We start from the raw sequence: 13,187 nt of genomic DNA on the forward strand, positions 1-13,187 counted from the left end.
TGACACGCGCGAAGGGCGTTTTAAACGTCTAGTGTTCTAAAAAATTCAGGCAAGTTATCAATGACTTTGAATACGATAATGTAACTTTAAGCCTCCACCACTAGATGGCGATTACCATTATTTGTAAACCTGTAAGTGGCAAGGTAAAAATAGCTGTATAAGTACATAGATTGTAAAACTGTATTATTTATTTATGCAATAAATTTTATCCCCACTTACTCGACTGTGTAGTATATGTAAGCAATTGCTCCTTCTACAACGTTGAGAAAAAGAAGATGCGCCGAACTCGGCCATATCTGTGTAGCATATATCTATGCTTCAAAATGAAAGGGGGAAGTTTTGTGAATTGTCCAGCAAATGGAATAAGAAGTTGAAAACTCTTTGCAGGAAACACGTAGTACTCGTCGACGCCTTTAATGCAGCCACCGTCGCTGACGCTTTTTATCGCGCTGAAAACATGGGCTCCGCAGTCTCTTTCGCGCGTTCACTTGCATGAATGGATTATTCGCGTATACGTATATATACCTGTGTCCGCCGAAGCTTTTCCAGTTGCACCAAAGCGCAAAGCTTATTGTTCTTTTTTTTCTGCTACTATCACTACTACCTACAGGATCAGAGCATGAAAAAAAAACCTTTTTCGTCGGCACTACCGTCAGAGTACGTATGTGTATGTGAGTGTATGTTGAGCGTATGCATTTGTTCGCTCGATTGTTTTCTGCTAGCTGCAGCTGTAGCAGTTTGAGAAAAAAGAAGAAAAAAAAGAACGCAGTGTGTGTGTGTGTGTGTGTGTGTGTGTGTGTGCCAAATGCGCATGTTTCGGGCGGACACAGCAGTGTGACGATTTAACTTTTGTTTTTCGACAACACCAACAATCCATTGGGTTCTTTGAATTTTCTCACGATCGGGAGTCGGCTTCCAATGAGAATTAAAAGCGCATTTTTATCTCTCCAGTTGCGTCGAGCTTTTACAAGTCTAATCTCACTTTTAAATAAACTAAACTTGGCTAACGCACACACACACACACACGTCGGTCGTGTTCGCGAAGCGAAATAAACGCTCGTGGGTGGTGTTTTAAATCAATGTTCTCACACGAGCGTGCAGTAGTGCCCGCGTACCGAATATATTATTATTTTACATGTACAGCGACGAGGCCAGCGAGGAAAAAGGGGGTTCGCGTGATAATATGTGCTTGCTGACTTTGTACTCGCTCGCAGGTACGGTGGTTAATTCTGCATGAAATCGACTGGAAAAAAAAATTCATTTTTCAAGAGTAAAAAGTTACTCTTATTATTTAGCTTTTCATTTATTAAACAATTAGAAAACTGACTTGACGATATATAAGGAAAAACAGCAGCGAAACGATGTATAGTTCGCCTCGTCGCGTTAAATCAAATATAATCGCGTAGAGCGCGAGAGAAACTTAGCGAGTTAAGTCCACGGCAGTTCATCGTCCTAATACATACACACATACACACGTATATATACACACATTTATACCGAGAGTATCTTGAATTCGGCTTAACTAACCTAACTCAATTTGTTAGTCCTGGAGAGTGGGGTCATATTGCTTAAATCCAAGCTGCTTGTCTTTCTACCGCATGACACTCAACTTTGCTGCTCGCACGCTTCTCCCTCGCATCCGCTCCCACTCAATGTAAGGTGAAATTCATGAAGGTGCTTCTCTCTCTGTCTCACTCCTTCTCTGTCCCTAATTAATCTTATTTTCTTCCGTCAACTCTGTTTTCTCGCGCGAGCTTTTGGCGCTCACGGGCATACGTATATATACCTATGTATACCGTGCTAATGCACGCGCGTACATTCCTCTAGAATTGTATCCTCGGCTCGGCTGCCACGGGTATACACTCGTTTTCGTTGCGACTTAATCAACGAATCTCCGCGCGTGTATGTGTGTGAATTATATAACTTGTTAATTTTCTAGATTTCAGTTTGAAGCTTTTCAAGAAGACGCAGCTTGAATATTTACAATATTACATTCTCGAAGCTCTCGCGCAGGGATCGATGAAACGTATCTCTCGATGTATATCGGAAAAATATACCGCATAACCCCCGTGGAAACTTCGTGGCAAATAGCGTCGGTGCAATATAGAGAGAGATAGAGAGAGTTTCGAAACAAGAAACAGTTTGCAGCTCGGCGACGTTTGCCTCTGAGTGCAAATCCATATTTTGCGGGATAGCCGGGCGAAAAGACATGCCTCCGTATAGCTGGTGGGCATCCTTTAAGCAAAGACTCTTGATGAAAATCCCTTGCGAACGATGACGACATCCTGTTGGAGTAAGGAACTAAACCTTCTGTTCTAACTAACCGAAGTGACCTACTTCTCTGTAGCCCAGCGACTACTGTTTTAATTAAACATGATATTTTTCGGTACGTTTTAACGCTTGGATAAATACTTCGTTATTTTATTGGTGATTAAAAAATAACGGATTGATTAAGCGAATGTTCTGATAGAAAAATGCTTTATGCAGTTATTTTGTCCTATTTACGATCATAATAGCAAGTAAAGAAAAGTGAACATGGTTGTAATCAATTTAAAAGCTATTTTTGTTCGTTGGCGTCAATTATTCAACGTATTCTATTCAAGAATATGATATAAACATTTCTAAACTGTCAAATTAGCAACCGTAAAATTAGCGTAGCGCCAGTCGTTCTTGTAATAAGTATGCATCAGCTAGCACGAGAGTTATACAATTGTTACACGGCGGAGGTTAAAAACAAAAAGCAGCAGTTTGTTCCAGCGAGCACAGTAACTGTAGCTGTGGTTACTGTTCACTCTCTACTCTCTCTCTCTCTCTCTCTCTCTCTACTCTCTCTTTTCGTAACTCTCGCGGAAGCCCAAAATTGCACTTAAAGTGACGGCTACTTGCTGGCCACAAAATTGCATCTTATGTAAAGTTCGCATTGCCTCTCTCTCCCATTTTACTGCTAAGCAACTCGGGCGGTAGCAGCGGCAGCAACGTTGAGAGAAGGAGAAGTAGTGGGAGGGAGGTGAGTAGCTACGCTCGAGAAAATTGCCGAAAGCATGGGAGAATAGCTCCGAGAGCAGAGAGAGAGAGAGAGAGCTTGAATGCATTGGGTGCTGCAGCCAACAGAGAGCGAAAAAAATAGACGAAAAAATAGAAACTGCGGCGAAATATATGGGAGATATTGCTTTTGTATTCGTGACTGGTGCAGCGTATGAAATTTTTTCCAGTTGTAAATAACACAAAAAATATAACAACCCTAATTTGCACCAAAAAAATTCAAGTTTGAATGTAATTTCCGAAGGAAACGGTGGGAAATGTGTGCTGATGCTGGCTTTGGCACTGCCCTGATATTTTGTTGTAAAACAGAGAAACTTCATTTTTTTATTGTTTATTACGGGGCGCGCAATACAAACGAGACGTTACGACGATAAAAAAAAAATACGACCAAACCCAAGAAAAATATCTGCATTACAGTCGTAGATTCCTGGCTGCAGTCACTTTAGCGTAAATTTTGTACACCCCATTGATCCTTTCGAAAACGGTGTGCATATGCGCGATTTGATCTGCGTGACTTATTTCATAAGCAGCCGAAGCAACATCGCATTGGCAGGAAATTTCTCCATGAGAAGCTTGGAATCCGCCAAAGATCTCTCAATTGTCTCGTAATTATTCATGTTATTTTTAACAGAGTTAACAAGTACGAAGTTATACGACGACAAAAACGTGAAATTGAAATAACACAACGATTCGCCGTCGCAATCCGCATCTTAGCAATATGTAAATTCCCTCCAGCATTATAATTCAGCATTATAAGCTTTGGCTCGAACGGCCACCGGTACCAACTCCATTGGCCAAAGCAACATTCCACATTATCCGTAACAATCTCGGTCACTTTCGTGTATCGGTTTCGGCGCTGCGAGATGCACAAGCTTCGCAATTCGCGTGGATGGCGATGCGCAGGGCCGACCCCGCACATACATACGCATGATACAGACTAAACACATGCACACACTGTGCACGCACATATATTTCCCGAGCAAATCCTCAATAGTGCAAACTAACCGCACGTGCGGATCCGCGGCATGTTGCTTCGCGAACTAATAATCGCAAAGATATATAAGGCTCCGTGTATGTGTGTGTGTGCTGTGTTCCACGCAGTGTGTACGTGCATGTGTGTGGCCCAGCGTATACAGAGGCCAAGCCTAGCGCTCGACCATCGGATCGCCGAGATTACGCCGTGGAAATTGCCAAACGGTCATTTCTGCTCCATAACGCGCACGCAGAGAGGATGTAAAGGCAGTCGCTTATGCAGGTATTGGCTTTACATCGACATGAGTGTTTTCGAGTAGAAAACAGTAGCTTCTTGTAAAATCGTATTTTTATTTATACATACGTTTTTACTTTACCACTCACCGTCTTAAAATGGTTTGGAGCTTTGTTCAAAAATTTCCCCACAAGAAAAAATTCAAAAAATCCTTGTATGAAAATAAAATTAACAAAACGCTTTGACTTGTACAGATGTCTTTACTAGATCACTTGCAGATTTACAAATGAATTGGTACCCGCCATCTAGTGGTGAAGGCTTATAGTGATGACTATGAAGTAGTATTAGATAAAAAATAACACAATGAGAAGTCGTACGATATAAGCCTGTATATGAAATAAAATAAAATAAATGATTGTGTTACTGTACAAGAAATAAATCATGCTTTGACTTATACATTTATTTTCACTTTGCCACTTGCAGGTTTACACATGACGGTACTCGCCAGCTAGCGGTGGAGGCTGAATCAATATCATGAGTAAATATATTAATATATTTAAAGAGGTTGAAAATTTATCTTAATTTTTTTGAATGGATTGTCGTTTTGGACATTTAAAATCCGCTTTGTGTTCGTAAAATAATTGTAACAAATAATTGCAAAAAATGAGTCAATTAATACTGAAGTAAGTTTGGTCTTTAGGCCATTATTAATGTTGAGCACATTTTTACCAAGGCATAGTAATTATACGATTCTGAAGTGTTTTCTTACAACTGATTGATAAATTAAATTTCTAATTATGAATAACTATTATTTAAAGCTGAAGCAGTATCGAGTAACCAATATAATCACATACTGATTACCACAATCTAGAAAATCTAAATAAAAAAAGAGAACTGCGCGAGGCAAAAGTTACGAAAAAAGAGTGGGAAAGAAACAGCTCACGAGTGTGCGGGGGGAGAAAAATGAAGAAACAGAAAAACGATAGCCGTAATGTTCGCGGATGACTTGATATCGATCCCCGGCGCACATTAGTGGAATTGGCGTTTATCGATGTGGAATATTGCTAACAGCTCGCTCGCTCGCGCGCGCGCGCCCCAACTACAGCGCGGCGATAGTAGACCCGCTCAGTGCAAGAACACGGCACACCGATCGTGAGAGTGCGCCAGGGCGAACGTGTGCGGTAGGCGAAAGACGTAGAAATGGAAAAGTTTTTCCTTTTTTTTTGCAGCGCGCGCAGAGCACGGCGCGCAATTTTTTATCATTAACGAGATTTCAGCGTTAGAGCGATAGTTTCGATGAAGTTTCGTGGCTGGAAGTACCAAGTTTACTTTTCACGGAGAATGTAAATTTAACTTTGCAAAAAAAAAGTTTGGTTAAATCGATTGTTGATTATCAATTTTTCATTTACGCGAGATTTTTCATTTCATACGCTGCAGCCGCATCTTATTTCGTTCGAGTTATGCCGAACAAAGAAAGAGTTCTGAAGTAAATTCGGCCAAAAGTTCATTGAGAGGGAAAATTCGAGCACGTTGCTTACTACGTCATCATAATATAATACACAATATTTACTTTGCTTCAAAGCAGCAAAATTATACGTGGTCAATTTTATCAAAGGTTCAAAACTCATGTACTACGAGTCTCGTACAGACAATGGAATCATTTTTTTCTTCGTGTAGCTTTCTTACTTTTGCGATAAAAAAAAGTGACGAAAAACTTAGACACGCCCCACGGCTTTTACGTCTTGTGTCTGTAAAGGCATGCATTTCTGCTTAGGAATAATAATAGTAAAAAAGAGCATCAAGTCGCGAGAGATAAAACGGGTAACATCAGAGAGAAGTCGTCTTTGAGGATGAATTACGTATGTACCCAGACACGCCGAGGTAAAAAGCTACTAAAGATTGACAAATATTGAGAGGCGTCTTTTGAGTTTACCAAAAAGGTCGAAATTGTTATTACTCAAACGCGACGAAAAAAGTAAGCTCTCGACTAACGACTCATAAAATAACATATCTTCTTGCAACTAAACTATATATCTGAATAAAAAAAAGCTTAATGCAGGAAAGGAGGGGGGGGGGGGGNNNNGGGGGGGGGGGGGGGGGCGACGACTGAACGAGGCAAATAGAAAACAGAGCCACGTCTGAATGGTGTACATGGCAAGTGGAGGAGTGTTGAAGTATCGCAGGTACATAAAAGCATCATTGAAGGATTGTAAGTGGAAAGCAAAGATTTAACATGGGAATAAGACGATTATAGACTTGGCTTAGCGCTGTCTGCGCAGCGGCGTGTTGTACTATACGTATAGGGCATGGTACTATATACCTCGGCGCGCCACTCGACAGATACGCTTCTCTCTCACTCAAGACTCTATCTTTCACCGAACATTTAACAGCGAGGCAAAAATGCAACGGGAATAAAGTATAAAAAGGTATATAGAAACGAGCACCCTTCGCCACCGCGTGGTAACTAGACAACAAAATGATAATCGTCCGAAAGAGGCTTTACTCGTCGCGCGCGCTGATGTCGAATTACGTGTATAGCAGAGCAGCGCCAAGCCCGGGGAGCTCCGCGCAGCCTCTTATCGAGCTTTTTCGAGTGCTCCACTCTCTCTCTCTCTTCCCGATCTCTGCGCTCTCTTTCTTCCAGCTTAGAGCATTCATTTATTTGTAAAGTAATCCACGTTACTCGTGTTTTTGTGCTCGCGTCTCGCAGCGGCTCCTACAGCCGAGAAATCTTTGGTTAATGCGTACGTATTCAAGCGCGTGGAACGTAGAAAAAAAAGTCGAGCTTTTTTATATACATCATCATCATCATACATGAAGTAGGCTTCACTGAAGTTTTGACAATATGATGTATACGCGCTGAACTTATATAACGATCGTGCGTAAGTAAGGATAATTTTGTAGATAAAATAAATGTAGATTATTTTTATTTCGTTCTCTCACATGCCGCGGACAGAGTGACGCCTGTCGTGACGTTGTGCCCCGCTCCTGCATGTCCTATATACGCAACGAATTGATATAACAGCCCGTCGATTTTCAATCGTCGACAATTGTTGGCGTCCTAAACAACGCGAAAAGCGAATTTATCTCATTGATATTCCTGTCCACGCGAACGGCCGATGCAAAAACGACGACAACGGGGAAAAAAAAGAAGAATTTCCGTCGCTGCATATACATTTCGAATCGTGCCCATCTATTTCTCGTTTCGAGAGGATCTCGTCGGATCGTTCGCGCTTCGAATGCGATAAATTGAATTTAAACAATAAATATTTTTTTGTTTATATCCCGTTGAATGAAAAGTATAAATCTCAAAGATGGCTTTGATCTTGTTTCAAAAAATCTATATCGAGATTTTTGAGACTTCTCTTTTCTTTTTGTTAAACGTACAATACGCTTCGAGAGCAATTTTATTCTTTTGATTTTACTGCCTGTATAATATAGCAGTGTGATTCGTTCTCTCACTCACTTCCATTTCTTCGTCGATGCTGAAATTATCATAATCGGCCTGTCACATTTTTCTTTCATCTTTCGCTGCAAATGACGCTTTTTCCATCTACTTAAACTAGCTGGTGCTCTTCAATGCGCCGCTTCGAGGAAGCCGGGTCTGCGGTAATTTTTTCACGCATCCGCGCAAAAGACGCGCATTTATTTCTAGGTCGATACTTTATTAACGTTTGAAAATCCACATCAACGTGCCATCGGGGCTTTCATACAAAGTGCGCCGTACAAATTTATTTCGTCGTTTCATTTCTAATGTCGTGCAAAATATAAATGAGTCGATCATTTTAACTGGAAAACAAATTGAATGAATTTACTGACCGATATCCGGGCACCAAATAAAATCAAGGTAAAAGCGCGCGCCGGACTAGCGTTATCGATTCAAACGCTCTTCTTTCCGTGTATAGAAAAGATATCGGTTACCTTTGCGGAAGCCTATCTCAATGCGGAGGCAGAGGTTGGCTGCACAGAAAAACGCCATCGTCGGATCTTCAATCAGCGATCACTGGGTAATCGATACACGAGAGCGAAAAAAAAAGAAGCGGCTTTGGCGTGCAGCAAGTAAAGTGACTCCAAATAGATGCGGCTTTACAGAAAGCACTTTAGTAGCAAAATCGTGACTGCATCGTACACGGCGAGGAAATGAAGAGAAAAAAAAGAGGAAGAAAGAGGTGTGTAGTCGTAGCAACGGTCGAGTGTTTTCGAAGGGGGCACAAAAATACGAATCATTTCCAATTCAAATTCACGCGAATTAAAATGATGAAATGAAAATTGACTCTCCGTCCGAGCTAATCCGAAGATTTTGTTTCGAACGAATCACAGACGTTAAAAAAATTTTACAACGAGTGCTATCTCTGCCCTGGGATAAAAAAAAAATAACTAGGCCAAAGAAAAACTTTTTTCGAAGAAAACAAACAAGCTTTGCTCTGCACAGTATACATGTCTGAAGAAAAATATACACTCGGCACGCAGCTGAAAGAGAGACTTTGCTTTCAGGCGATTGAGTAAAAGCGTGTCAAACGTGACACTCTCTCCCTCTCATTGATTTCTAATTCAAACGTGCTTGCGACCCGGAGCTATAAATACACACACATACTGGCATTTGTACACCTTCGTGCACTGCGGGGGTATTTTTTTTTTACCTCCCTGTCTATAAGATCAATTGAAGCCATACACGAGTAGCTTGTTTAAACGCGAGTTTCATTTCGCGATGGTTTGATTAGCCTCGTATGCATGGCATACACACACACACACACACACGAGCTGCTGATATGCATTTGTATATCGTAATGAAAAGCACCCCAGTGATCGTACCCACGAGCTTAGTACTATTGCTCTCTATGCATCGGGTTTGTAATGAAATTCAACCTGCTCAATTAAATTCTGTCGAAAGTGCAATTAATATGCATACGCGTGTCGATGTCGCACAGGCTGTGTTGGCATTCCAGCGTCGCGTGGATACGTTTAATTTTGGACTTTATATCGATAATTATCAAATAGATTCGAGTCTTTCTTTCAGGAAAAAATGAGCAAAAATTCGATTATTCGATTTTGCAAAATGAAATAATTTTACATTTCAAGCTACATTATTTTCATTCCGAAATTCTTATCGTTCGAAGATACGAGAAGACTGTCAATTATCGAAAGAAGAAATTTCGAAGTGGAATTTATCTCAGATTTTTATTGAAATTTACTGACAGTGGCCTATTGCATTAATGTAGAGGGGCATATAGGTAATGGATCAGAAATGCTGGTACCTGCCTCGCGGGTAAAAGTTTTTCGAGAATTATAGTTTTCCAAAGAAAATAGATCGCACGAGAAATGACTTATGTATAAAGTTAACTTTTTGATATATAACTGATGTAATTAAGATGATTTACGACTGCAGCAGGAGCAATCTTGTTCGGCCCAAGTTCAACAACATTATATAGGCCGTGTATTATCAATGAAGTATATATTTTTCTATACAGAGTATAAATGCATCAAAACATTTGAAACATTTCGAGACTACTAATATACGATGTTCAACGAATTTCTACGATCTAATTCAACTTACAACTATATAAGCAAAAGCGAAGCATTTAAAACAATGTATACGCGGGCTATAGTTCGGGCTCGAACCGTAACAACAAAAGCTAATGAAAAGAGGAAACGGAGGTATTGCGCTCGGCCGTAACTTTCGGCGTCATGGGTGTCACATGCGCGAGAAGAAATGGCTCTATATACTATTCCGCCGCAGCAGCGGCAGCACACACGGCCGGTGCGAGAAAATGGACGAATACGTACACGAACCAAGGCTCATTTATTTTCTCGTTGTTCTTCAACTACTACACAGTTTGTAAGCGAACGTCGCTCTCTCTCTCTCTCTTTCTCTCTGTTTCTGCGAGTCGATTTGCATAATTATTCCGCACGTGGAGAGGAGAGTCGGAACCTATATATACCTACGAGTGCGCAGCACACGTGTCGCCGCGCCTGACCACTGGCCGACCGTTACCACTGATCAAGTTGTCGCGCGGTATATTTTTCAGCGGCCCATTTTTCAGCTCCTCCACTTTATAAATAATTCCGTTCCTGGCGTGATTTCCTATTTATTTTACTTTCCAATGCTTCGATCTTCAAAGAGAGCTTGCTACAATTGCTAATGCGTATACTGAGGTTTGCAGGTTAATAAATACTGACGTAGCGTTGAACGTAGGTTTATCTTAATAAATAAAACTATTTATTTAATCTATCATTATTCATAAATTCAAGTACCTATAGACTACAGTATAGATATACAAAATCACAGCTAATATCATAAGAAGTTCTTTCATCTTTGCAACTTCAGTCGAATTCTGCTTAATACATTAAGGCGTGTACGCTAATATTTACATAATAACCATGCTAATATTCATAACTGTAATCAATCGATCAACGTGTCGAGGTTGAAGAACTTGCACGTGCAGCACTTGGAGAAGGGCTTGAAGCACATGTCGCAGAAATTGTTGTCCTCCGGATTGTGCACCCAATTGATGTGGTAGGCGATGATCTCCTTGTTGTGAAACGTCATGTGACACATATCGCATATGTAAATTTTTCTCGGCAACTTCGCTTTGCTCGAGAATCCATTTTTGATCTCGTTCCCGTTGATGTCGAGCATCCGGTGCTGGCGATGATCGTCGTCGTCGCGCGCCGAATTGCCGTAATTCACGCCGCTGGTAGCCGTTCCCTGCTCGCCGTTGCTTTTGAATTTAAAATCTTTAATGGACTGGTTGTCGTTCGTCGTGTCTTGAAAGTCTACGTCGCGTGTTCCGTAAAAAGATGTTCCATTGGAAGCACATTCTGTGATTCCACACTTGGACGATTTTTTAACGATCGAGTCCTCGAGAGAATCGGACCCGGAATCGGAGTCGGACTGTAAATTAATCGTAAATAAATACAACGAATTGCTAATTTTTTGCTCTCTCTTAACTTACGTTGTTTTGATTAATCTCCATGTTTGTTCGAGGACGAAGAAAACAAATCGATAGAGTAGATATCAAAGAACGTGTTGAAATTTCGTCACGTCAAAATGGGTCTCGCAAGGCTTATTTATTGCCCTTTATTCTTACGGAATAACTTCTCTGACTTGAGTCGTGCAAAAAATTTTATAACTTATTTTTGTCGCGAACGTAAAATTTCAAAAATGTTATCAGAGTTTTCGTGAATCAAGCACAGACGTGAAACTAGTTTCACTTATTCGAACGAACTGACTTGATGGTATTTATAAATCGGCGTAACGTAGATGTATTACGAAAATGTAAACAATACCGAGATCTCTCGCGAGACGAGCTGCTGCTGCTGCTGCTCGTCAACTGTCGTCGCTAATTCATTGCCTTCGAGCATAATCGAAAACGAATATCTTTCTAATATTGAATCTAATATTGGAAGTATAAAAAATTAATGCAAATTCATGGTAACAACGTCAGAGTTATAGATTTGGCTTATCTCAACCTTCTCGGGGGCTAAAAACATCATCGCGACGCTTCAATATGTTTTTCCAAGCCATCGTCATTATTAAACGAGCGAGCGAGTAGAGCGTTTGTATACATTATTATGTACACTCATATACGTACATCTACGAGCGGGGGAAATACACACACACACACACACACGCTGTTACAGCTGGGCTGCGCACGCAAAACGGTTAAGATTAGCGCGCGCGTATACGTGCCTTATCCGAGTCAGCGCATCGGTACGATGATGCACAATGTGAGAGCTGGGAGGCGTTTGCGCCAACGCGTTTGCACACACACACGCGCACATTCTCGAGGTAGCAGCGGAGCTTTTGAGAGAGAAGCTGACTGCATTATGCAGAGCGGCGTGGAAGAGAGAACGATTCCGCAGAAATTCGGACTTGCGAGAATCAGCAGAATCTTTAGCTTACTTTGTCTATTGCGCGTGTACACGCTCGCGCGCACACACACGTACAAGTCACAAGGAGTACACATAGGTATATAATACAATATACATTCTCTCTCGGATCCTACCTTTCTCGGCTCCCTCTCGTTAATTGGAATTCCTGTTTGACGCTGTTTCGTAGAGTAGCTGCAACGAGCTGCGTTTGTCTTTCCTTTACAAGAGTACAGAGCGAGTACAGAGCGAGAGAGAGAGAGGAAGAGATGCGTACGTTGCAGATCGTTACAAGCCAGAAACGAGCGAGCGCAAGGAATTTCTCAATTCCATTAAATTTGCTAATTCACCAAATGGCTGAGACTCATTAGCAAGAGTGTATAGCGTGTCTCGCTCTCTCTTTCTCTCTACGACTTTTTATTACGTTTGCGCAGGTGAGCGCACGTGTCTCGAAAATTAACAATGCGGGGCGAATCTTTTTTCGTTCGATTTGTTATATTCATACATTCGATGACTCGTCGAGTTTCATTGATGAATCTGCCGCATCGCGAGTATTTTTTTTTTTTCATCGCGTGTCGACTCGCGAGAATATTTTCAACTAAATTTATAAACGATGTATTTTCAGGGTTTCCGGCTTTCGCGCGATCGTTTGACGCTCGCTTTAATTTTTTATATCTAGAACATTGAATCTCTGACTAGACGTCGCGCGAATAAAATAGAGAACGATCTTGACTGAGAGGTAGACGAGCTGCGAGCTCTCACTCATTCGCGCGCCAAGGAAATTGCATCACTGCGCCGAATGACATTAATACGATTATTTATGAAACTCCTCGATTGAGCAGAATTAACATAGCCAGCAGCAGCAGCGGCTATATGTATACGACGCCGAGGCTAAGCGGCGCGCCCGCGCGCACCATCCCCGCAGCGCCGGTAATATTTCAACGTTTTGCTCGCTCGCAAAGCTCCTCTTGGTTAATCCTAACCCAAGGTAAATAGGCAGTACACGTCTAAATCTCGAAAGAGAATGCATATGGAGCGAGGCTAGGCTACGTTCTCTAGCAGAGCTGAG

At 41.4% G+C, this 13,187-nt stretch overlaps 2 protein-coding genes across 2 annotated transcripts in view; both read right to left on the bottom strand.

Annotated features, from left to right (window-relative positions):
- The window catches only part of LOC106651713 (discoidin domain-containing receptor 2-like), a 159,400-nt gene that overhangs the window by 116,032 nt on the left and 30,181 nt on the right, over positions 1 to 13,187 (bottom strand). The window lies entirely within an intron of this gene.
- Positions 10,444 to 11,526, bottom strand: LOC106651771. The gene is made up of 2 exons (XM_014370437.2): positions 11,203 to 11,526; positions 10,444 to 11,141 (listed from the first exon to the last, which is right to left on the bottom strand). Exons 1-2 carry the CDS (start codon positions 11,221 to 11,223, stop codon positions 10,650 to 10,652), a joined length of 513 nt encoding a protein of 170 aa, XP_014225923.1. The 5' UTR covers positions 11,224 to 11,526; the 3' UTR covers positions 10,444 to 10,649.

The sequence above is a fragment of the Trichogramma pretiosum genome, unplaced genomic scaffold, assembly GCF_000599845.2.
Source record: "Trichogramma pretiosum strain Unisexual culture from Peru unplaced genomic scaffold, Tpre_2.0 scaffold129, whole genome shotgun sequence".
In the NCBI taxonomy this organism is placed as follows: domain Eukaryota; kingdom Metazoa; phylum Arthropoda; class Insecta; order Hymenoptera; family Trichogrammatidae; genus Trichogramma; species Trichogramma pretiosum.